Source organism: Arachis stenosperma, chromosome 3 (assembly GCF_014773155.1).
Source record: "Arachis stenosperma cultivar V10309 chromosome 3, arast.V10309.gnm1.PFL2, whole genome shotgun sequence".
In the NCBI taxonomy this organism is placed as follows: Eukaryota; Viridiplantae; Streptophyta; class Magnoliopsida; order Fabales; family Fabaceae; genus Arachis; species Arachis stenosperma.
The window spans coordinates 6626501-6652928 of record NC_080379.1 but is presented as its reverse complement, the minus strand read 5'-3'; the positions used below and the strand labels follow the sequence as shown (position 1 = coordinate 6652928).

The window sequence follows — 26428 nt, the reverse complement described above, 5'->3', positions numbered from 1 at the left end:
CTCTTTAGGCCCAATGGTTAGTTTGCGCGGGAAGCAGTCCGGTGCAGAATCCGTCGACAGCTGAGGAGAGGTTAATTTTAATTCATATGATTATCGTTTATCAGAACAGAACTGAATTGAGAAGAGTAGAGAAAAAGAAGAGGTTGAAAACCAAAATCATAATTCATAACATTGATTAATAGCATATGAACAAGAAGGAGGATAATGAGAAAGGAGGAGTTAAAGGTTGGATCGACGGCGATGAAACCGCTCACTATATGCTACGTAGGATCTCCGCCCTCCGATCCACCCTCCTCGTTCCGCCGCTGCACAGGGTTCCGCTCCGCCTCGGCAACGTCATCGAGATCTTCGGTCCCTCACCCTCCGCCAAAACACAAATTCTCATTCAAGTACCTACCTGAACAACTTCTTCAACCGTAACACTAACACACAAAAATTTCTTTTCTATTTCATCTCAATTTAATTTGCAATAACTGAAAAATCTCAGGTTGCTATAAATTGTGTACTTCCGAAAGAGTGGAACGGGGTTCGCTACGGTGGTTTTGACCATTCCGTGCTCTTTGTTGACCTCGATTGTCGCTTCGATATCTCGCGCTTCTCGCAAATGCTCACTCATCGGATTATGGAAGGTACTGCGATTGGGGATTGTGATAAGACGCTGTATGATTTGTGCATGCAACGCTTCTTGTATGCCCGGTGTTCCAACAGCTTCGAATTCCTTCAGACTCTCAAGGTCACTTCATCCTATACCCACTCTTACTCTAAAGTTACTTCAATTAGCTTAATCTTGATGCATTGAGGGTGTGACGATCCACTTAGGTTCAATTCCGTTTTATGATGATTCAAGTAGCGGAGGGAGAAAGGTAGTTACTTTTGTTGGCATGAGAGAATGTTTGATATTAGTCCAAGTAGTTATAAAGCCTAATTGGATTTGTGTGAAATACTAAAGTCATTGTGATGAAGATATAAGATTAATTTCTACACAAACAGCACAAAAAAATTTATGGGGGAGAGAGAGAGAGAGTGAGAGAGAGAGAGAGAGAGAGCGCGCTACCTTGTAACATTGTTTATTATTTTTAATACCTGCTTATGCATCTCTTGACCAACAGAGTTTACATTATCGCTTAAAAAGGGAGAAAGATCATGGGGTTAGTGTGCAACTGCTACTGATTGACAGGTTGGTTTCTTGCTGCTTTTTCTTTAAAAAACAAAATTTATCAAATTAATCAATGTTACTTGAAATGACATCATTAACTCATTATTATGCAGAAACTATATTTTGATTTGATAACTAAAGTTTGAGTGCCCAAACTGTATTTGACAGCATTGGAGCTTTTCATTGGGTAGATCGGGCATCAATGTTCTTGTCTCTAAAAGAACATAATAGGTAACTAATACCCATCACCACCCTTGTTTATGCATGCCTCTTTTTTTTTTTTTTTTTTCCAAGCTTTAGAATCCTCTGAAGTTCAATTTATATTTAGAATTCTTAGATGATCATTCTGTGGCTTGCTTGTTTTCTTTTTTCTATATATATTTTTTGAATGAAGGGTAAAAACATAGACAGAAAGCAAGGGAAAGTTGATAATTGCAAGAGTTTCTCTTAATAGTATCCATGATTCAGGTATATGCAAAGTTTAACTTGAAGATGTTATTTGTGATGCAGGAAAAAGCTTTTCTTACAGAGTGTATCAGAAGCTGTAGTTCAAGATATTAAAAAACTACTTCAGGTGCATCCTATGTTAGTTATAGCCACAAAGTCGGTTATTTTTGGAAATACATACTCTACGGCTTCAGAGGAGGTCAACGGGTGAGTTCCATCAATCCATGGTGGTTAGAGAAATTAAAGCTAGTTTCTTTCATTATCCGTATAGGACTAATTGGAAATATTGTATGTAATTGTGTCTAGAGAGAAAAGTATTTTTGAAAACAGTTGCTTTCAATAAAAATTCTTCCACTATGTCAAGAGAATCGATCGTGTTAAATTACTTATGAAAGTCATGAGCTAAAGAAGTACTGACCCTTTTCAATGGTGATTAGTAAGAGGATTTAATTAGGGGTAGACTAAGAAGAAATTGATCGACAATCACCCTATTATATACACTTTTTTCTAGTATAAATAAATGTATGAAGTCCAAACTATGGTGCAATGCAACCTTCAGGCCTTTTTATTTCTGTTTCCTTATTTATCTCTTTCTTGTTTTTCAGCACATTCTTAAGGTAGGACAATTAAATGATACCCAATTGGTGTCCATTTCTGTATTAAACGTTTTTACTGTGTTGCTTTGCAAATTCATTACTGAGAAGCCGTAGTTTCTGTTCTAATTTTAATATTACTGCTTGAAAAGGTGTTCAAGAAATGTAACAAGAAGCCCACAACATACTCAGTATCGTGAGTACATGCCTTCAGTCTGGCAGGTAAAGGTTGTTACTAGTACATCATGTATATTATGAAGTGGTTGATGTTGGCTCCTAATGTTGCTTATGTCTTGTACCTTTTCTTTTTACAGTCACTATTAATATTTCTAATTTTATGGCGCCCCTTACGTTCTTGCAGTCCTTTGTTACACATAGAATACTTCTACGCCGTTCAGGTTTGGGCTCCATTCCCGTTGTCAATAACTAATTTTTTTTATCCATCAGCCATGACTGCAGCATATTCTTGCTTTTCAGATGATCAACCTGTTATAAGCAATTCTGAAAACTCCTCATTGTATGTGTTGGAATGGTTATTACCAAGAATTGGACTTCCAGACAAGATTATAGTGAAGGATGTAAGAACATTATGTGTAGATTGTGATTTTAACTTTTAAGTTAATCAAATTTGACTTTCATTAGATTCATTTTTTACTTTTTGCTGAACTTGTAGAATGGTGTTTTTGTTAATTCATGAACCATGGTTGCGGACGGTGCCAATTATGGGTGAGGGATTCTTTAATATCTTCTGAAGTTTGTAAATAGTTATTGCTCATCATTATCACTTACTATTATCAGTCTGCTTACTCCCTCCCTCCCCCCCGCCCCCCCTCCCCTCCTCCTCCTCCTCCTCTAATTTTGTTTATGTTCATTGTGCTGCTAGCTGATGTAAATATAGGTTCAGCAATGCTTTTATAAAAGGGCATGTAACTGTCTTCATTGGTCACAACATCATGAAGCAAATAGGATCCAAGTCTTTCTGAAGATCCATTGCATCAGAATTTAAGTTATTCTTGCGTGCTATAAGAGGGATCTCATATTGCAACCTGATTTAGGAAAGCTTCTGGGATCGAGCACTTGGAAAGCTCCAAGAGGTCACAATCACAATTTTACTCACCCTAGTTTAATTAATTGCCAACTTAGATGAAATTTGGTGCTTACATGTGATTTTCTGGTGGCAATTGTTGAAATGCACAGAATCATTTACTTGTGTATTTGAAGATAAACAATGTTAGTTAACTCAAATAAGTAACAAGATATAGGTGTTGACTGTTGAGAAGTGCATAGTGCAATATAAAGAGAGTATTGCCTCATGACACAAGTATAACTTTCTAATAACCGCTATCTTTTCTTTCTCCAATATCCTCTTTACTTACTTATTTCTAACATAATATGCATATTAAGTTTTCTAGCATATCACTTCCTGTACTTGTGAATGGATAAAAAGGAAAATAGGTATAATGTAATACTATCAATTAAATTCACGTAGCTGTATATTGTCTTAAGCAGAATGCAACTCCTCAAACTTGCAATGACTAGGTAGCAAAAACTTTATACCCATTATGGTCCTAGTTTTGTACAATCTTATCGAATATTACTTGTGTATTTCAATAGGTTCTAGTGCTGCAATTAGTACTGGGCATGATTTGGTTCACTAGAAAAACCACACCAAACCACATACTGATTTTTAGGTTCAAAAATCGAACCAAACCAGTTGAGAATAAATGCAGCCCGCAACAATGCAGGAATCTCTTATATCTTGTATCAATTTGAGATTCTACCCAATACAAAATAAAAATACAATTTAAGCTTTGTACAATTCAAGTACTAACACAAGTTGAAGATGATCAGCATAATCTTGGTGAGGATCTGGCACGAGCATGATTAAACAATGCATTCCGGTTAACCATCTTTGAGTTCATTTCCTTGCATAATTCTTCCAATTCTACTACCTTCCATTGCATTTTATCCATGTTTAGTGTCATGTCTTTTTTCTCCTTGGAGAAGCTGTTCCTCTTACCTTCTTTGTACAAAACTAATTGATAAGGATTCTTCTTTCTTGGAGTCTCAGTCTCATCATAGTCCAGTGTTGCAATTTTTGATTGCTGAGAAATAAGAGCCTGCATTGCAATCCTTGGAGGTATTCTGGGGTTCTTGGCCAGATCCTTACTAGCTTCAAAGCTGAGTTTAATGTAATTAAGACATCTACACAATCTTGATCTTTCCTCGAATGTGATCATAGGATGAGACTGCAATTTCATTGGCTACCAAAATTAGAAAAATTTATATAATAATAATGTAATATACTAGTTGTCAAATACATGCATGAGGAGAGCTTATTATATTAAGTGTTGGTAATATTTGTGAAAAAAATTGAACAAGGTGGGGAGTAAATTAGGAAAATACAAAATTTAATAATTAAAAAAGGTTACAAAGTATGAGATAAAAGTGAGTATAAGTAACAAATCTAATGAACAACAAACTTTTGCTGCTAGGTTAAAGAAATAATATGTGCTGTCAAAGAAAAAGGTAAAAAAGGTAATGTTAATTGCATATAGAAACAAATACTAAGGGTGGCCAGCTCTGTGTTTTATTTGTCCACATTACTCAGAAAATATTCAAGAATCAAGATCAATGACAGCATGTGTCTATGAATGACAAGTGTTTTCATTTCCTCAGTCTAAAACACTTGTTTGAATGTGAACTCTACAGCAGTATCAGACACGCAGGTGTGAGAATTCCTAGACTAAGGGGCACAATGCAGTATGCACATGCCTTGGATTTATGTATGTTTCCCTTTTCCCATGTTATCTAATAATACATCCAAATTACTCTACTCTATGACGAAGCACATGAAGGATGATGATATTTCTAGACCACAATAACAGAAGGGTGAAAGAAAAAACAAAAATACAAAAAATCTTAATATGAAAAATCTGACAATAAAACATCTAATTTTGTATTTTGACTACCGAAGCACTATAGACAATGCTAGAGATACACTTAGAGAAAGACGAGAAAAATACAATATGGGTTTTAAGTCATATTTGATGTTGAATATGTCAACAAAAAATTATATTCTTACATACATAAATCCAAGCATAAAGTTAATAATGCATGGAATTTTTTATGGATATAGTTTTGTATGTAATCTGGACATGCATCTTTCTTTCCCTTTCCGTTTTAGTTCCTGTTTCCATCTTATTTATTTATTTATTTATTGCACTTGACACATAATACTAACCACATGACAAAGATTGAGCAATATATATTATATTAGGCTGAACGAAACAACTAAAGGTGAGTAACAGTGACAATTTTAAGGTTTTTCATCTTAATTTCTTTACTACACAGATTAAGTTAAAAAGAGGTCCCATAGAAAACAAAGTAGATTTGAAAACCTGAATGTATCAGGGTTAATTAAGTTTTATCTTGTAAATTAGTGATTTATGATTTTGGACTTTATGAAAAAAATTTTCTGTGGTTTTGGTAAAAACAATTTTAAAAAATAAGTAAAATTGGTCCCTACCATATCTCTCATACAAATCAATTTGAAGACAGTTCCTTATGTTTTGAACCATAGGTGTGAAGTAAATATGCAGGTAGAATGATGACAAGGACCACTTTCAATTTGGAAACCTTTTGGACCAAAGCCACAAGAAAAAGTTTCACAGTAACAAAAATCATCAATCGACAATTTTACAAGAACGAGAAATTTATTAACCCAAACAATATTATTTGTGCTAAAAGATGATGCTGCAGATAAGAACAGTAAAAGAAGGGTATGTGATATTCACCTCAAGATAGATGTCAATGGCTCTATAGACCCCATCAAAGCTATCCCTTGCAATATCTGGCAAGCATTCTGCTACTCCAAGAAACTTAGAGATCTTGAGATTCTGATCAGGTGATATCTCCCTCAAATACTTGTCAATCAACCTACCAACCCTTTTCAGTTTCTGTAATGAAACCCCTTCATCAGAACCATTGATATCAACAAAGAGTTTAACCAATCTTATGACCAAATTAACATCATAATAAACTCCCATATCATGGCCAGATACCAAAAGATCATCCAAAGTAGCTTGTTCAAGGACACCACCAATTAATCTTTCAAGTTCAGTCCTGCAACCTTTACTCAAACCAAAACCGGATACAATCCTTATTACCCAAAATAGCCCTCTGCATGAAAATGTTTCCTTTCCAACAAAAATGACACCATAAGCTGCTGTTTCTGCAAGAGCGGCATACTCACTCTCATTGCTGTTTTTGCAATCAACAACTCTGGTTTTTTGAGTTGCTTTTCTCAGATAATGCAACAAAAACCTTGTGAGGACTAAATTGTTGTTGTCAGTTTTGTATGCACCAAGAAATTGGAAGAGTTTCTCAATGATCTTTGGGGGTAAAGTTGCCAAATCATCAAACCACCATGCTTTGCTTGGCAAAGTTGACCTGATTTTTTCTGGAGTATTAGCCAGTTTGTTTGATGAGGAAGAGAATCTCTTATTACCAGAAGTGCTTTCTGGGGAAGAAGATGAGGATGGTGAAGAACATGAATTGATGAAGCTTACATCTGAAGAATTTGGAGTTTGATTAATCTTTGGTAACACTCCACCAACAATGATCCTTTCTAAGAGGCCATAGCAATCTGCATATGCATACACATGCTCACAATTCATGAGACTTTCAATTATATCATGCCATTTCCACTGAGAGATTCTATCAAGAAATGTTTCTGTTTGTTGCAAGAGATTGTTGCTGAAAACCCCTTCTGCCATTCCAAGATAAATGGCACAGCAATAGAGGAGAGGAACATTAGCCACAGTGATTGGAATGTTGCCGTTATTGTAACAGAACCTTGAAACAAGTTCAAACCCATCTGGGCCTCCAGGGAAGTTATTGATTCTAATCCCCAACTTCGTAACATTACATCTCTTTTGATGATTCAAGATTCTCTTCAACTTTCCACAGTATTTTGACATAAACTTCTGCAATAAAAACAAGTGAACTAGAATAATCATCACTCTTGAAAATCTGGTGATTATGTATGGCTTCCCCCCCCCCCCCCCCCCCCTCTTGATTGAAACATCATGAACTCATCATATATATGGTATAGATTGAATATAATTATCAAATAACACTAAATGAGTACCTCTTTCAATAGGAATATCTGCTGACCATCAATATTGATTTGCATGTCACAATGCTTCGGCATAGCTACTTCATGCACTGAACAAAGACAGATAAAACTCTGATTTTGTATATGTGATGAGTCCTTTTGAGAGGGGGACAAAATGATTGAATATGTTAATCTGCTATTATCATCACACTATGGCCAGGTTATATATGTTAATCTTTTAGCCCCAAGTGGGGTACCTTCTTTTTTAATTTTTTTTTTGGTGACTTTTTAGTTTTAATATATGCAGATGAGGAGGGAGAGAGTGAAAAGAAAAAAATGGGAGAAAAAGGAAAGAAAGAAAAGAAAGAGGAGGAGGAGGGGGGGAGGGGGGTTGGGTTGGTTGGTCATTCGCAACTTGTCTGACTAAATTGTAGAGTGAACACTCCATAGAATAGGAGATATCACAACACTTGACTCTTCAAAGGTTTAATTTTTAGTTGATCCTCCAACAAAGATTTTATAATTATCTTTATATTAAAAATATATTTTGTTTACCCTTTAATGATAGATTATAGAATTAAATTTTGATATGTTACAAAAATTAACTTTATTTAAAATGTAATTAAATAAATAAATTATATTTTTTAAAACAAAACATCTTTACGAAAAAATGTTTTTGGTATTTTTATTTGAGTAGTACCTAATTTTTATATATTCTTTAAAAGTTGCATGCTATAATAATGGTTATTATTACTAGGATTTATAATAGTTCTACAATTTTGATAATATTTAAAACATATCCTTAAAATTAAGATAATGTTCTTTCAACAATATTTTTTTAAGTATTATCAAATTAACATAGCCACGCTATAATTGACTCCCCTTTTAAAGATACAATTATGTTATGTGTATACTAAAATTAATTACTAGTATAAAATATATGTTAGAATATAAATATATATTAAAAATAAATTAAATTACATATGTAATTTATACATAAATATATCAGTTGTAACTGATTTTAGTATATAAATAGCATTTTTATTAAAATTATGAATTTTTCCTTTGGAAACATTAGCACAAGTATGACAAATTAAACATGTGTAATGTAAGTTAACTGCAAAACAAATAAGTGTAGTTTATCCTAAATTATATGCTCCTCCTTAAAGCTAAAACTTCCACCAAATTATTCTGACCTATCTTATTTGATTGTATTGGCTTGTTACCATCACTCTTGCTTCTTCCTTCTTATTCCACATAGTGATGATTTGTTTTGTTACTGAATTTTAATTTATTTTATGCCGTGACTCTACAGTGTTAAATATAATATCTAGTTTTGGTTAGTTTATATGACAGATCCCATGTATATGTCCCATCCATATGGCAAGTTATGGTATTATTAATAGACGTGTAGTCACAGGAGATAATGCCCTACATGAATTTGCCTAAATTGTCCTTATTATCTACGTACCCACAAGTTGTTCAACCCTACGAATAATTATATAGTATATTAACTACAAAGTTTTGAATCAAATTAAATCAAACAAAATGGTAGTGAAAAAGATAATTATATATATATGCATGTTGGTGGAACGAATAGCAACGCCTTATGTGAGGATTCTGTCTGATGCAGAAAACAAAACAGTATGAGTGCCACGTTATTAAGTACGTGAACCCAACGCACTTTCTTTTCCTCATTTCTGTCACTTAATGCAAATAAGGTTCCTCGCTCTTTCTTTAGATTTTGCATGAGTGATGATGCAGTTTCGGAACATGTGAACATGGACCCTACTACGTCCATGAAATTGTATAAAAAAGACAAATCATAAATGTGCAATTTTATTTATAAACAAGTGATTATTCTAAAGTATATTGTTCATCTTTTTCCAAGCTATATGCATCATATTACATTATTACTTGCTTCAGATCAGATTTTAATTCTCTAGTTATTAAATATTCTATTGTGCCTATGAATAGTGTCTGTGAATTGGCATCTAAATTTTGTCTAACTTATTTTTTGTAGTAGGTGAAAATGTAAAGTTGATATCTAAGAACCGTTATATAAAAATTTAATTAAATCAGTCAAATCATCTAACGGTTCTTAGGTATCAACTTTACATGAAGTCGAGTGCACCTGAGTTTCCACTTTTGTAGTAAGTTTTGATTTTTTAAAAATAATTTATTTTTATATTTTTAAATTAAATATTAATTTTTAATATTTTTTAGTAAATACACACCACTTTTTAGGTACTATAACATTCACCATATTTCATAGTAATATCATGTTAGATATCATAAAATATCAATCGTGAAATCAGTCATTAGTATAAAATATATATTAAAATATAAAATATATATTAAAAATAAATTTAACAATAATATATTTATACACAAATATAATTTTTTATGTATATATAATAATATTTTTTATTTCATCCTATATGAGGTCATAATATGTCAAGATATGATGAGAAAAAGTTTCATCAATTTAATATAAAACAAGTATTTGTGAAAAAATGTGTGTCGACTAATAATGTATATAGACAAAATATTTTTTATTTTTATTGGATTAAAATAGCCTTATCCTAACTTAATTATTCTCGAGTTTTTACTTTTGTTCCTTAATTTATGATCCTTTTGCTTTGATTCAAAGTAACTTGTTTTGACATATTTGAATTAATTGGAAGCAGCGTCGGTGCCAAATTTTTTGTCCAATAAATCGGTCGGCAAAGGGAAAATACTCAAAATAGTGCGTATGAAATATCAATGAACTACTTAAAAAATTTTGATGGCTGAAAATTTGCCTCCAAAATATGCTACAACTACAAATTAATTAATTAATTAATTAAAGCTGTAATCACGGGTTTCTCTGTATCAACCATTAAAGCAACTTGCAATAATCAAAAGCTTGCTTCAGTACTTGACTACTAGCAATTTGCCTTATATTTTAAGTAATCTGTCAACTTACCCACACACAGCACAATAATTATTATTTTATAATAATCATTATTTCTTAATGACGTATAATTTTAATGGATTCACGTGTACGTATTATTATTACTCAAGTTTACTCCAGACAGCAAGAATAGTGTAACTTCCTTTTTATAAATCGGAACCACTTATATAGTAATTAATATAAACTAGGAGTGTTTACTGGTGAAATCGGCTTTGATATGATGTAGATTCGGTTCAAAATATATATTGGATTTATTTATTAGACTCGAACTTAACTCTAGACTCGATGAAACCTACACACTTTTGAGTTATAATTATATTGGATAAAAACCGGGTGAAAATTAGGCCGTTACATTACTTTCTTATAAGTTAGCATGTAAAAATATCCAAATTTTCAAGACTCCAACTATTATTTGACATGGTAAAATTTACTTAGAAAAATATAACAAGAATAACCATTTCTTAAAATTAAAACATAACCACAATCAATACTAATATTGTCTAATAAGACTAAATATTTAAATCAATACAAATAACACAATATTATGCATTAGTCTAAAGTCTTATGCATTTTAAACATAAAGCATTAACTTATAATCTTATAATGACTAATAACACAAAATATTAAGGTTTACGATATTTATATTTCACATAAAAAAAATCCATCATCCATCACTAATAACACAAAATATTAATTGTGTATGATGATCGGGCCACTGAACCGAGTTCAAGTGACCGAGCTATGGCCCGGACCCGACCCAAAATAATGACCGGGTCTATTTTTGAAATCTTTACCCGACCGTAAACCTGATAAAATCACACCAAATTAACCCCTAAAAAATTCGAAACTAAGCCATATCTTCAAGTCGGATCGAGCCATGAACACCCCTAATATAAACTTTGAGAGTTAAATTATAATAAACTAAAATTACTTTCAGTTTTAGGGATTACTCCATGAATCATCACACTGAAATGAACAAGCATAGGCAATCATTTCGAAGATCTGTCAAAATTGTGTGCATGCAATAATGTAAAGTTGTTTGTATTTGCAATGCGAATCCAAAATAGATAGTTTAGGAAGGTTTTTAAGTGTTTTGTGCCGACAATTTTAGCTATTGATTTTTATTTTATATATAAACAGTTAAAATTATTAAAAGAATTTAATTTCGATGTATTTAATTATGTAACACTATATCATTAATAAAAATAATTGTTTTTTACATTAATTACGTAAATAATCATTCAAAAAAATGACAAATATAAATGTGTTAATTATGTATAAAATTGTATAATATCAATACATTAAAATTAAACTCTTATTAAAATACTAATGCTTTTGGAAAATTTGAAAAATTTCTTACCATTTAACTTTAGTGTCACAGTGGATTCTTTTAAAATTGTCCTTTATTCAATCTTAAAAAAAAGAAAAAAAAAATAAGTAACTTCCATTCTATAATAACAATGAAAGTGAATATAAAAATTAAATAATATATTATTAAATTTAAAAACTGATCAAAGGCTAAATTTAAAAAACAAGTAGTATTATTCCGATATCTTTTATACGAGAAATGCTTAAAGGAACATATTGTTGGCTGTTTTTTATTTATTGTATTTATGATACAAATTTTAATTAATGTACTGTATTGACTTACCGAAAGAAATGAATTGAAGTCACTTACCAATAGATAGTGTGAAAATTTTGATTATATTAATATCTGATTATTATGTTAAAAGGATATGTAAAACACATATAAATAAATCAACTTAATGGTGTTAAGAGTTTCCAAAGATGATTATTCACTAAACAACAAAGTCATCAATATATATTGGTACTACGTCATAATATAGACTCATCCATGTTCTTCAATTCATGTAATTAAAATGCTCAGAGAATCACACTAGTAGGCAGAAATTTAATTTGTTCAGACTGAATAATACTGTCCCACCAACAAATTTGTAACAATTCAAGTATATGCCAACCATTATTTGATAATAATAATTATTAAAAGATAGTAGTACTATATATATGATATCCCAGTACTATATAGCAGCCCACAGTTTTCCTGTTGTATTTATTCTCTAACATCAAAATCTTATAACAGAAGTGCAAGATTCTTGGTTCCAAATGAATAATAAAGTTGGGGGGAGTTTTATACTCCTGCTGTATTCTTAGTTACCCATTTTTAGGAAGGGAAATATAATTAATGTTACCGTACCTAGTTGGCACTTAAAATCTTTAGATTTTGATTATGGGTATTATGCACAATTATTTTGTTCATAACAACGGTTTTTGTATAATTATTGTCATGAAATTATATAGTAGTTGAATTCACATCTTAATAGTAATTTATAGTTTTAATATATCCGCTAACAAAAAATTATTATGTACTTTATGTTTTGAAATATCAAGATCCGTTATGTTCTGATTGAAAAAGAGGAAAGTTAGATTAATATGTGAAAATTTTCATTATCTATATTGGTCATTGTTGAAGATAACATTCTTTTAAATATTTAATCATATAAATAAATTGTTGAGAAGTAATTTGATCAACATTTACTGACTTACCTGAAGAATTGATTTTTGGTTGTATTGATAATTTAATTAGTGAATTCGTTACTTAAAATGTTGCAATTTATCAAGAAACATAGTGTTGCTTTTTGCAAATATACTTCTTTTTTTTTCATGATTTCTTTTTCTCTTGAAATAATTACAATACAAGCCTTGTAGGCCCAAATAGGCCAACCAAACATATTTTTCTTCTAGTTTTCTTTTAATCAACATACCACGAAAGTTGGCTTAAATCCACCATCTCTAAAACTATTAAGGCTGCCCCTACCTGGTTCTCAATGCAAAAGAAAGAGGAGCCCAATAAAATTGGAATATAGCCCAAAATAAGTCACATACTAACATCAAAAAACTTAGCCAAATATAAAAAATAAGGGAAAATTTAGGCAAATATAGAAAATATCAATGAATAGCTGAGTTGTAATTTGAAAATATAAGTAAATATAGAGAGTATCAATTTGTATATAATTTAGAAGAATTTATATTGTTTAGTTTATAATTAATCTTAATGTTTTAAGAAAGTTTTGCTGTTGTATAAGAATATCAGTTGTATACTTGTATATATGTGTGGTTTATAAAATGAAGAAAGTAGATTGGACAGAACAATTTCTATTATGATATCAGAGTACGCGCTCTGATATCCGAGAAAAAAAAAACAAAGGGCAGCTTTTAAAACCATGGCATCAATTGCAAAACCAGAGAAAAACATTGGAGAAAAATAAAAAATCTCAGAAGAAGGGACCAAGAAGACTTACTCGCCATATGATCTCAGTGCGAGTGACAACCCCAGCCGAACTAGAGGACTGGTGGATAGTGCAGTCCATGATCGTATCTTGGATCTTGAATACAATCAAACCAAGCTTGCGATCGATTGTGGCATATGTAAAAATCGCACATGAATTGTGGGAAGACATCAAGGAACGGTTTTCTGTGGTGAATGGCATGTGGATCCAACAACTAAAGGATAATTTGTCAAAATGCAAGCAGGAGGGTATGAACATGACAATCCATTTTGAAAAATTAAAAGTTCTATGGGATGAACTAGCAAATTGTGATCAAATGTTCACTTGTACTTGTGGCGGTTGCAAGTGCAGAATTAGGAGTGAACTTGAGAAACGAAAAGAGGAAGAGAAGGTTCATCATCTGCTGATGGAACTGAATGATACAAGCTATGACATGGTAAGGTCAAATATTTGGGCAGCAGATCCCTTGCCCTCATTGAGCCGTCTACACGATGCTAATCCAGGAGGAGAGAGTGAGAACAATCACGAAGTCAACAGAAGAATGAGGGTTGGTTGTGGGCCTTGTAATACAAATAGGAAGTAAGGCGAGATGACGTGGATACTATGGAGAAAAGTCGGTGACTTGCTCGAAATGTGAAAAGAATTACTATGATATGAAAGAATGCTTTCAAATTGCGGGATATCCGGAATGGTGGGGCAACCGATCCAAATATAAAGGAAAGAGCAATGGCAAAAGTTCATGGCGTCAAGAGGCTCAAAACTGTGGAGATCAAGCACGGGCAATGTGATGTATGTTAGTGGAAGTCAGGCCAATGATGTAGACGCGAATAAACTTGAGAAAGTAGGTTTAACTAATGAACAACTGAAAGTGATACTAGATATGATTGGCAAGCAAAAACCTGATGATTATGAGAAAATGACCGGTAAGAGAATATTTAATTTGTGGATCATTGATAGTGATGCATCCAACCACATGACTAGAACCTTGAAAAATTTATGGGAAAGAAAATTTATACGCGAGTGCCTAGTGGGGTTATCTGATGGTGAACAGGTGGTAGCATGCAAGCTAAGAACAGTGATCCTTGACGGAGGGCGTGGGTTGAAAAATGTTCTTTATGTGCCCAAATTAAAATGCAATATGATCTCAATCTCTCAATTAATAGATGAGAAAAATTGTGTCATGATTTTCACTTACAAAATTTGTGTTATGCAAGACCGCACTTTCAGGATGCTGATTAGAGCAGATGAACGGAAAGATGGGTTTTATTAGTATCATAACACACACAAGACTCAAGCTTGTCACATCAAAACAGAGAATCAATTTGATATTTGGCATAAGATATTAGGACATCCAACTTTTAAAATTGTGCAAATGCGTCCTGTTTTAAATGAGAAATATACTAGTAATGAGGTGAACAAAATTTGTGAAATTTGTGAAAAATCCAAGCAAATAAGAAACAAATTTCCTTTGAGTAAGTATCATGCATCAAATATTTTTTATTTAATTCATTGTGATTTTTGGGGACTTTATAGAACCCCTTCTTCATGTAGAGCATCATATTTCTTAACTATTGTGAATGATTATTCACGTACGATCTAAATATATTTGTTAAAAGAAAAGACAGAAGTTTCAGTTATTTTGAAAAAAAATCTTAGTTGATCGATAGTACAACAAGCCTGTTTAAAACAATATTTTCTTCAACAAGGAATTGTTCACCAAATTTCTTGCATTGGTACCCCACAACAAAATGGAAGAGTGGAACGTAAATATCGGTATATCCTGAATATTGCCCAATCTTTACCTTTTTAATCCCATCTTCCTACTCAATTTTGGGGAGAATGTGCATTGATGGCCGAGTACTTAATTAATCGAACTCCATCAAAAATATTGCTGGGAAAAACTCTCTATGAAGTATTTCATGGAAAAGCTCCAAGCTATGTGATGTGGGAGCAAGCAGAGTTAGTAGGTTATTTATATTAGTTAATTATAATAAGGAAATACAAGTCTCATATTGTTTAGAATAGTGAACTTTGTGTTATGTATTAGTCCCACATCATCCAAGTTATGAAGGCTTTTCCTTCTCCCACTAGTATAAATAACTCATGTACATTTAATTTATGAAAAAGAGTTGAAGTTAATTTGAATATGAAATAAGCTGTGTGCTTATTTTTCTCTAGGCTCTTTGAGAATAAGAGGTGCATCCTTGGCTTGGCCAACCAATGTGGGTTTATGGCTATTTTCACCATAGTGGGGTTGCTAATCTCGCTAAGATTGGTGAATCTAAACTATGTCACCATAGTGGGGTTATTAACCTTACCAAGATTGGTGACCCAAGCGACGTCTCAGAATCACTATGAGCACTTGAAAATCTTTGGCTCCCTCTGCTACGTTTACAATCAAAACTGACAAAAGGAAAAATTTAAAAAGTCGAAGTCAAAAATGTGTTTGTTGGGTATCCATTTGGACAAAAAGGATGGAACTTGTTTGACTTGGAAAACAAATTATTTTTCGTGTCATGTGATGTTCGTTTCGTTAAGCATATATTTTCCTTCAAACAAGCCCAAACCAATGCTCTTAGAACAACACTTAAGCGGGCCCTATGATTGAAGAAATATTTGAAGACATTTTTCATAGGCCACAATTTCAATACCTGCGCCCCAATATCTAACCAAAATGAATGCATGGGAAAGTCTCACACAATCGCAGACTCTACCAACAACAGGGGGGTCATGCACTCGAGGCTGAAACTGGTGACCATGATGCCACTGCCTTTGACCCAAGACCAGATAACTTAGATGACTCAGTGTCATTCGCCAAACCACCATCTGTGGATGCCCCTTCCACTGATTTGCCACCAACAGTGGAAACTTCACTCGGTTGCGGCCACCGTGTGAAAGCGTTCTCTATTTGTCTTCGCAATTTCGTCACCGCTACCACAATCCAAATGAGCCCATCCATCCAGTCTTCCTCTCCATCAAAATCCTCATGTGTGTACAATCCTGTACAAAATTTTATCAATTGCAATTCTTTTTTACCACAACACCATGTTTTCCTTGCTGCTCCCCAAACAGAATAAGAGCCTCTATTTTTCTCTCAAGCAGTGAGAGATGAGGAACGGCAAGAAGCTATGTCTCGCAAAATTCATGCTCTTGAGACCAATAATACGTGGACGCTCACTACTCTCCCTCCAGGAAAGAAGGCACTTGGTTGTAGTGAATATAAAAAAAATATAATGCTAATGGGACAATCAAACGGTTCAAAGCAAGACTAGTCATTTTGGAAAATAATCAGGTGGAAGGATTGGATTACAATGAAACTTTCTCTCGGTTGAGAAAATCGTCACCATTCGAACGACTCTTACAGTAGCAGCAGCAGCTTAGAACTAAAAACTACACCAGATGGATGTCCACAATGCTTTTCTACATGAAGACCTTGATATTGTTGTTTATATGAAGCTTCCTCCTGGTTTTTAAGTGTCTCAACAAGGTGTCGTCTATAAGCTTAAAAAATATTAGTATGGGCTAAAGCAAGCTCCTCATGATTGGTTTGTGAAACTGTCTTCTACTCTTATTCGATATGGTTTTCATCAATCTCAAAAGGATTATTCCCTATTTAGTCTTTGTTGCTCTGGTGTACAACTGGTTGTGCTAGTATATGTTGCATGAAATAATGGTGCTGCAATTCATAATTTTAAACAATATTTACACCAGTGCTTTCACATGAAAAATCTCGACTGGCTAAAGTATTTCTTGGGGGTTGAGGTTACTCGGTCTCTCATTCAAATTTTCTTGTGTCAGAGAAAATATGCTTTAGACATCATCATTGAAGCGGGGATGTTAGGTGCTAAGCTGGCCACTACACCGTGTGATGAAAATCATTGGTTGGCATAAGCTACTGGTCCTATAATTTCTGATCCTAGTACCTATCACTGAATTGTTGGAAGGTTGATTTATTTATGTTTTACTAGACTTGATTTAGCTTACAGTGTGAATATTTTGTCTCAATTTATGCAAACTTCTCGCATAGAACACTAGTAAGCTGCTTTGAGAGTTGTTCGTTATTTAAAGAGCCATCCTGGCCAAGGTATTCTGCTCCCACGGAACTGATTTATACTTGTATGGATGGTGTGACTCCGATTGGGCGAGTTGTTTTCTAACTCGCAAGTCTCTCACAGGGTGGTTTGTTCAACTTGGCAACTCTCCCATTTCATGAAAAACTCAGAAACAACAGACAATCTATGCCTCCTCTGCTGAAGCCTGAAGCTGAGTATCGTTCAATGGCTATGGTGACATATGAACTGAAGTGGATTAAGGATATTCTTTCTGATTTATTCGTATCTTATCCTGCCCCCATTCGCCTATATTGTGATAGTCAAGCAACCCTGTACATCGCTAAAAATTCAGTCTTTCACGAACGCACGAAATACATTGAGGTCTACTGCTACCTTATTCGAGATGAAATTGTGCAGTAACGTCTTCTTCCATCATATGTCCCAACACAAATTTACAACGATCTTGGTCAAGTTGGGCATTCATGACTTACATGCTCCAACTTGAAGGGAGAAAATAACCAAAAGCTTACCAAATATAGAAAATATCAATCAATAACTGAGTTATAATTTGAAAATATAAGTAAATATAGATAGTATCAATTTGTATATAATTTAGAAAGATTTTTGTTGTTTAGTTTATAATTAGTCTCCATATTTTAGAAAAATTTTGCTGTTGTATGAGAATATCAGTTGTATATATGTGTGGTTTATGAAATGGAAAAAGTAGATTGGACAAAACAATTTCTATTACATACACAATACAAGTCTATGTCTAAAAAAATTATAAATACTTAACTATATGTCTAAAAAAATTATAAATACTTAACTAACTTTGGTTGTTCGAGTAATTAGCTCACTTGTTTACTTAAATAAGTATTTGGATATTCAAATTTTACTTTGTACATGTAACAATGTATTAACTAAACTCTCATATAGAGCTAATGTCCTAGATGGGTATAGACTCAAACTCACATATATTGACTCACTACACTAACTTTGTATCGACCTCAAATACAACATATTAAAAATTAGCAAAAATTTCACTCTCCTCTGTTGAGAGATACTAAAATGACACTCTCCTCCTCTCTATTTGTAAAATATACACTCTCTTCATTTATAACTTTTAAAAAATCTTCTCTTTAATCTATTTTAAATTTATTGTATTAACTAATGTTAATTTTATCCATTTTTTGAGAAAAAATAAATTATTTTTTATAAAAATACCTTTTAGTAAAAATTTTATTTTTTTGTGATTAAATTTTATTTACTAAAATACCCTTTAATAAATTGTTTTCTATTGATTAAATTGCATTTTTACTAAAATATTGTCTTAAAAATTTTTTAATGATTAAATTATTTTTTTTTAAAATACCTTTCAATAATTTTTTAGTTATTAAATTGTGATTTTACTAAAATTTCTGTTAACAATTATTTTGTACTTTACTATTAATTTTTTGATATCAATGTATATTATTTTAATATTAAATTAAAAAAAATCTTACCTCTGTGGCTCTGTTAATATATATAACAATTAATATTAATAAATAATTTGTTTCATAGAACTATTAAAAATTATTAACAACTTTATCAAAATTTAAAAACAAATCGAAATAGATAAATCCTAAATTTAAAATATTAACATCTCATTCCTTCACATCTTTACAAAATAAGTTCTTTAATAATTAAAAAATAATTGAAGGGTATTTTAGAAAAAAAAATAATTTAATTATTAATTTCTTTTAAAAATATTTTGAAAAAAATACAATTTAATTAATAAAAAATAATTTGTTAAAGGTATTTTGATAAATAAAATTTAATCACAAAAAATAAATTTTTTATTAAAGATTATTTTTGTAAAAATAATTTTTTTTAAATAGATAAAGTTAATATTAGTTAATACAAAAAATTTAAAATAGATTAAAGAAAAGATTTTTTTAAATTATAAGAGAGAAACGTGTATTTTTTACAAATAAAAAAAATGAAATATTATTTTAATATTTCTCAAAAAAATTTTTTTTTAATTATTTTAATTTGTCACTTCAATTAAAGTCTCAAACTAAAAAGATATACTTTAAAAATTAAATTTTATAGCATGTTTGACAAGAAAGGAGAGTTGGGGTGGTTTGTTTGGTTCAAAGTATTTTTTTATGATTTTTTAATTTCTACGTTAATTTATGAAAAGGTATGTTTCATTTTGTTTTTTTAACTCATATCAAATCTGTACCGTCCGAGTAACCCAAGCCGACCTTCCTGCAATTCGAGCTTTTGGTAATCACAGGTGAATGGTGCTGCTGTTCGTCAAGGCGAGGTATAGGTCGGCTGTCTTCAAAATACCGCGGGTGGAACACCTGCAAAAGAATCTCCGACGCTCAAGTCAGAAGAGGTCTTTTAAAATGAATTGCGAATAAAGTAAAAGAAAAAGAAAGAAGTAGTGATGCCGTCCTTTATGTCGTCCTCTTCAGCCCTTTTTAAAGTGGAAATTCCTCCCGTTAGGAGATTGGCCTCCGAGATATTCTCGGCCTTTTCTGGAGTGGTTGTTGTTAGGATCTTTTACCTGGTCTTATCCGACGTTTTAGGAATGTAGATAACATCGACTTTATTGCTTTCTGGGCCGAGGTTAATGGTCCATATCATAGCCCCCAAGCTTGGTCTTGGTGGAAAGGAAATAGGCCAAGCTTTTGTAATAACCTCGGCCATTGTAGTGTTATCTGTGTGGTGTATTTATCTAGCCCCCAAGGTTGGACTGTTTCCGAGTTTATCCTTGGTTTTGAATAGAGAGTTTATTTTGTTGAGGGGCCACTTTCGGACGTGGGTCTTGGTTGTTGAACCCACTAACTTTTATTTTGACAAAAAAAAAATTATTTCCCAATCTTCCCACTAACATTTAATTGACATGACTTGACTGCACGTCTCTCAATTTTTTCCCACTCGTTGATTTATTTTCAACGGTAAAGATGCATTATGATGATTTATTGAAAAAACCAACCATTCATCATGTGTTAAAAATTGTTGCTGCATAAGATGTATTTGTTGATTTTTGAAAATAGGATACTTGTGCTTCGTCTTTTGAAAAAATGAATAAGAAAGGTTAGTACATGCTTTTCTCCTTTGTTCAGGCATTTTCTTTTTTGTCTTCCCCTGCACTTTTGCATCTTACTGGTTTTGGAAAAAATAATGGAGAAACCCTACGTTAAGGTTTCGGAAGATGATCCATATGAGTGGGTTGATCTTAGTGTGAAGTCGTTTGTATCTTGTTTTAATGACATTGAGTCTGTGAAAGTACTAGGGTCAGATGTCTGGGTTAGAGAAGGTAGTGGTCTTCGGGTGGAGATTCTGCCATGTGAGGAGGATGACCGTGTGTGTGAAAGATTATGTGATTGGCCCTATTTCTATGTTTATAGTTGTCTCCTGACGGAACTGGGAGTGCGTTTCCCTTTTTCGGAGTTTCAATGCGGTGTATTATTCTGGCTGAATTGTGCTCCGTCGCATCTGCATCCCAACTCCTGGGGGTTTGTGCGGGCGTTTGAGATTTTAATGGCTTTTTTGCAACAGCCACCTTCTTTAAGACTGTTCTTCTCCTTGTTCCAAGCTAAGGGAGTTCGTAGGGGTTTGTGGGTGAACCTGAGTAGCCACCCTGGTAGGTCGTTGTTTGCGCTTTATAAATCATCTTTTAAAGATTTTAAAAGGATGTTTGTAAAGGTTAGAGCTGCTCCGGATCAATTTCCATTTTATGTTAACGAGAATTTAGAGGGGAGGTTTCCTATTTGTTGGTGTGCTGAGCCGAACCAAATTTTAGATGTTGAGGATAGGCTCCCTATGGATGAGTTGTTGCTAGAATTTCTAATTGCGGAGATGGTGGATAAGGAGCTTCTTTCGGTTGTAGAGATATTGAAATGGGATTCAGACGAGCAGGCTGTGTTAGATTATCTGGGTAAAGAGTTGGATTTTATGTGTTTGTACTAGATTGGTATAAATCTTTGACCTATCTGATCTATGTTGCCTTTGTTTACCATTTTCAGGGGAGAAGGTTCCCACTATCACTACGGCTGGTCTGAAATCGTTTTTTAGTCAGAGAAAAAAGGCTGAAAAAGAGAGTTCCACAACAAATGTTGACAAGAAAACTACTCATACTGCGGTTCAATCTGAGCCGAAGGGGAAAGGGAAGAGAAAGAGGGGTTTGTTTTCAAAGACTACTGACCTAAAGGATGAGGATGGAGTTCGGTTTGATTTGGTGGAGTCATCCTATGAGTCTCAAAAGGTCCTCCATAGCTATTTGGTTGAGGATCATACAAAATCTCTCTGGAGTAAGTTGTTTCCTTTTATGACCTTGGCCGACCAATGTACTCAGTTTCCCGAGGACGTGGAGATGGTCAGTAAGGTCGGCCCTTTGGGAGTTAGTCGATTTATGCAGGTATGTTTGTTTTGAATTTTGTTTCTTTTCCATATTATCTGTTTGTTTTCTGAGTAGTTGTGGTTTTATAGGTTATTGGAGCTCGTCTTGTGTCCATTGGCCGGACACAAGAGCTTGTTTTTGAGGCTGAAAAGATGAACTCTATCACTATTGCTGAATTAACTAAAGAGGCTGAGGAGAGGGATAAGAAAATTAAAGAACTTACCTTATCACTCGAATCCAGGAGTTCTGAATTTAGGAGTCAAAAAGAGGCTCTTGACAAGGAGATGGATGAGCTGAAAATCCAAAATGGTCAATTGCTTGCTCGGTTGAAGGAATTGGAGATGGAGGTCTATGAGTCATTTGCTCAAGGGTTTGATCGAGCTGTGTCGCAGTTGAAAGCATTGTTTCCTGAGGTTGATGCTGGAAAATTGGATGCTACGAAGATTGTGATTAATGGGAATCTGGTTGATGATGAGGTTCCTGTTGAAGAAAAAGATGATGATTCTAGTATTGGGGAAAGAGATGATTGAGCCTTGTAACAAATGTTGTTTCACTCTTTGTTTTTATTGAGGAACTGTATGGAATTTTTTGTCATTTTTGTTTTGCCGATTTGACTTTGGCTTTGTATGTATTGTTTATCCGAGTATGAAGCTCGGTTATATTTTGTAGGTACTATTGACAGTGTAATGGTTATGACCTGATATTTGCTATGATTCGTTTTTCATAGAAAAATGTATTGTTTATTCATGTAAGAGAAAGAATGTTTACAGGAAACTTGTAGTTGGCATCCGGCCTCATTAAAACCTTCTCTTGAGCAAAAACCCAATGTGGGTAAAAAAAAAACTCATGAGGAGGAAAAAGAGTACCATCACTTGCCGAGCTATATTTGCTAAGAGAAATACTGTTTGAGTGATGAGATGTTCCATGTTCCTGAGATGGGTTCCCCACTGAGTTTTTGCAGTGAGTAAGCCCCCTTTCCGAATGCTTTAGTGACTCTGTAAGGTCCGTCCCATGTGGCTGATAACTTGCCATGTCCAGGTTGTCGCCGAGCTTCTTCTGTCTTTCTTAATACTAGATCTCCTTCTGTAAATCCTCTGGGGATGACTTTGTTATTGTATCTTCTCTGCACCACCTGTTGTAATGCTCTTTGTTTGAGGGATGCCTCTTCTCTAGATTCTTCAATTACATCAAGCTCGGCCTCCCTTCTTTTATCATTGTTGTCGTCATCTCGTAGCTGGACTCTAAGCGTTGGGTTGGATACCTCTACCGGGATCACTGCTTCTGTGCCGTATACTAATCGGAAAGGGGTTTCCCCTGTGGAGGAGTGTACTGTAGTGTTATAAGCCCATAGTACTTCTGGGACTAGCTCTGCCCATTCACCTTTTGCATCGCCCAGTTTTTTCCTCATTGCTTGTAAGAGGACCTGGTTGGCGGCTTCTGCCTGACCATTTGTTTGATGGTGTTCGACTGAGCTAAAACGATGTTTGATGTGAAAATTCTGTAAGAATGAAGCAAGCCGAGAATCAGTGAATTGTCTTCCATTATCAGATATGAGTTCACCTGGTATACCATATCTGCAGATTATATTCTTCCAAAGGAAAGATCTTACCTTGTCTGCTGTGATTCGTGCTAATGGTTGTGCCTCTATCCATTTGGAGAAGTAATCTATGCAAACTAAAAGAAATTTTACCTGACCTGGTGCCGTTAGGAAAGGTCCTAGGATGTCCATTCCCCATTTGTAAAAAGGCCAACTTACTTCCGAGCTATGTAAGACCTCGGCCGGGCTGTGTATCACCTTCCCATGCTTCTGGCAATTGTCACACTTTTGGACCTTGCTCGCGCAATCTCTTTTCATGGTTGGCCAGTAGTACCCAGCCCTGGTTAGCTTTGCTGCAAGTGCTCGGCCACCAATGTGATTACCGCAGACTCCTTCGTGAGTCTCATCTATTGCCAGGTCTGCCTCTTCCTTGCTAAGGCATTTGAGGAGTGGTCTCAAGAATCTGCGCTTGTATAGCTCGGTTCCCAGCATTGTGTAGAAACTAGCCCGTCTCTTGAAGAGTTTTGGATTAACTTCGTTTGATGGGAGTATTCCGCTGCTGATGTATGTTATTATCGGAGTCCTCCAATCTTCATCCTGCGAAATGCTTAATATATGTGTTAGGTTTACGCTAGGGTTTTCTAACGTCAGTTGCGTGAGTTTTGGTATATTTTTTGTTTTTCTTGTTGTTGCCAATTTGGATAAAATATCGGCTCTACTGTTATTTTCTCTTTGTATGTGAATAATCTCAAAATTTTTGAATTTTGAGATGAGTTCCTTCACTAAATGCCAATACCTTTCTAATAGAGCATCTTTTACCTGAAATGTTCCCTTTACCTGTTGTACCACCAGAAGGGAGTCACAATGTACTGTGATTCCAAGAGCCTGAAGTCTTAGTGCGAGGGTCATTCCTGCAATAAGAGCTTCGTACTCTGCTTGGTTATTACTAGCTTTGAAGCAGAATCGTATTGATTGTTCAACTGTTATGTTCCTTTCATCATCCAATATAATTCCTGCTCCCGTTCTGTTGTTGTTAGAGGCTCCATCCACATACATAACCCAGTTATTCGTTTCAGGCTGTTCGCGTGGATTGGTCCACTCTGAGATGAAGTCGGCCAGGATTTGTGATTTCAGTGCTGGCCTTGGTTGGTACTGGATGTCGTATTCTGATAATTCAATAGACCACTTTATTAGTCTTCCTGCTACTTCCGGTCTTGTTAAGATTTGTCGGAGGGGTTGGTCTGTCCGAACTATTATGGTGTGACTTTGGAAATAATGCCTGAGCCTTCGAGCAGTGATCACCAAGGCCAGAGCCAATTGTTCCAACTTCGGGTATCTTTTTTCGGCTGGTTGCAAGACCTTGCTGACGAAGTATACTGGCTTTTGTGCTTTCCCTGTTTCCATTACAAGAGCTGAACTTATAGCTTGGTCAGCAACAGATAAATATAAACATAATGGCTTACCGAACTCTGGTTTTTGTAGTATCTAAGGAGATGTTAACATGGCCTTTAATTCTGTAAAAGACTTTTCGCAATCCTTGGTCCACTCAAATTGTTTGCCTTTTGATATGGTTTGAAAGAAATGGTATGCCCTGTTTCCTATTGTCGGCAGGAACCGAGACCGGGCTGCAATTCTACCCATTAGTTTTTGAACTTCCTTCACAGACCTCGGACTGGCCATGTTGAGGATGGCGGCGCATTTTTCAGGATTTGCCTCGATTCCTCTAGATGTTAGCATGAAGCCTAAAAATTTTCCTCCTTGTATGCCGAAAGTGCACTTTTCTGGATTAAGCTTCATGTTGTATGCTCGGACTTGGTGGAAGACTTCGGTCAGGTCAGTGCAGTGGGAGTTTCCTGTTGGGGTCTTGACCACCATGTCGTCGACATAGACCTCCATATTTCGTCCAATCTGTTGACTAAAGACCTTGTCCATTAGGCGTTGATACGTTGCACCTGCATTCTTAAGGCCAAAAGGCATTACTCTGTAACAAAAATTGCCAAATTCTGTTATGAAGGCTGTCTTATGTTGGTCCTCTGGATGCATTAGAATCTGGTTGTACCCAGAATATGCATCCATGAAACTCAAACATTTGAAGCCTGAAGCGTTGTCCACTAGTTTGTCAATACAAGGTAACGGGTATGCATCTTTAGGACATGCTTTATTGAGATTAGTGAAGTCGACGCACATGCGCCATTTACCTGTGCTTTTTCTTACCATGACGACATTTGATAACCATGTTGTGAATCTTACTTCTTTGATGAAGCTTGCTGCTAGTAGCTTTGCCGTTTCCTCAAGGGAAGCTTGTCTCCTTTCTGTTCCGAGGTTGCGCTTTTTCTGTGCTATGGGTTTTACCGATGGGTCCACAGCGAGTTTGTGGCAAATGATGCTGGGGTCTATTCCGGGCATGTCTGCCGGGGTCCATGCGAAGAGATCGGCGTTGTCTTGTAAAATCTTTATTAGCCGAGCTCTTTCCTGCCCTGAAAGTGCACCACCAATGTATGTGAATTTGTTAGGGTTGTCATAAAATGTTACCTTTTCTAGTTCGTCCGTTGGTTGTGGTTTTTCTTGACAGTCTTCTCTGGGGTCCAACTCGTTAAGGAGAGGGAGCTCTTCCGAGTTGTAGACGGCTTGCACTGGTGCCGATGTTATTCTGTGTGCTACTTGTTGTTTTAGACTGGCGTTATAGCATTGCCGTGCTTCTCTGTGGTCGGCATGTACTGTAGCTACACTGTCTCCCTGCACATGAAACTTAACACACAGATGCAAAGTGGAGACTATTGCTCCGAAAGAATTTAATGCTGGTCTACCTAATATAATATTGTATGGGCTTGTGCAGTTTACTACGACGTACTGTATATCGATTATTT

The 26428-nt window shown here is 34.4% G+C and overlaps 2 protein-coding genes across 5 annotated transcripts; one reads left to right on the top strand and one right to left on the bottom strand.

Annotated features, from left to right (window-relative positions):
- The first annotated feature begins 15 nt into the window (after window positions 1-15).
- On the top strand, window positions 16-3825 carry LOC130969169 (DNA repair protein XRCC2 homolog). Of its 4 annotated transcripts, none has more exons than XR_009081808.1 (10): window positions 16-389; window positions 488-733; window positions 1110-1177; window positions 1325-1387; window positions 1667-1810; window positions 2349-2418; window positions 2511-2594; window positions 2674-2774; window positions 2870-2922; window positions 3080-3825. XR_009081808.1 is itself a non-coding variant. In XM_057894788.1 (10 exons), exons 1-9 carry the CDS (start codon window positions 186-188, stop codon window positions 2891-2893), a joined length of 957 nt encoding a protein of 318 aa, XP_057750771.1. In that variant the 5' UTR covers window positions 19-185; the 3' UTR covers window positions 2894-2922; window positions 3080-3825. The 4 variants fall into 4 exon arrangements, 2 of the variants coding, with proteins under 2 accessions (XP_057750772.1, XP_057750771.1); XM_057894788.1 differs by having other exon boundaries at window positions 19-389; window positions 2558-2594; XR_009081809.1 differs by lacking the exons at window positions 2349-2418; window positions 2511-2594; window positions 2674-2774; window positions 2870-2922; window positions 3080-3825 and having other exon boundaries at window positions 18-389; window positions 1270-1387; window positions 1667-1689.
- Window positions 3826-3910: 85 nt separating this feature from the next.
- On the bottom strand, window positions 3911-7640 carry LOC130969168 (BTB/POZ domain-containing protein At3g19850). Its single transcript, XM_057894787.1, has 3 exons — window positions 7349-7640; window positions 5994-7184; window positions 3911-4445 (listed from the first exon to the last, which is right to left on the bottom strand). The coding sequence occupies exons 1-3, from the start codon at window positions 7409-7411 to the stop codon at window positions 4044-4046; spliced, it is 1656 nt and encodes a 551-aa protein (XP_057750770.1). The 5' UTR covers window positions 7412-7640; the 3' UTR covers window positions 3911-4043.
- Window positions 7641-26428: the final 18788 nt, after the last annotated feature.

Bases quoted from the DNA above. Each gene is read 5' to 3' on its own strand.
- LOC130969169 (XM_057894788.1), top strand. From the start codon at position 186: ATGAACAAGAAGGAGGATAATGAGAAAGGAGGAGTTAAAGGTTGGATC. The intron at 734-1,109 runs GTCACTTCATCC...CTTGACCAACAG, and splicing joins AATTCCTTCAGACTCTCAAG to AGTTTACATTATCGCTTAAA. The intron at 1,388-1,666 runs GTAACTAATACC...TTTGTGATGCAG, and splicing joins TCTCTAAAAGAACATAATAG to GAAAAAGCTTTTCTTACAGA.
- LOC130969168 (XM_057894787.1), bottom strand. From the start codon at position 7,411: ATGCCGAAGCATTGTGACATGCAAATCAATATTGATGGTCAGCAGATA. The intron at 7,185-7,348 runs GTACTCATTTAG...TTTTTATTGCAG, and splicing joins AGATATTCCTATTGAAAGAG to AAGTTTATGTCAAAATACTG. The intron at 4,446-5,993 runs GTGAATATCACA...ATGAAATTGCAG, and splicing joins CCATTGACATCTATCTTGAG to TCTCATCCTATGATCACATT.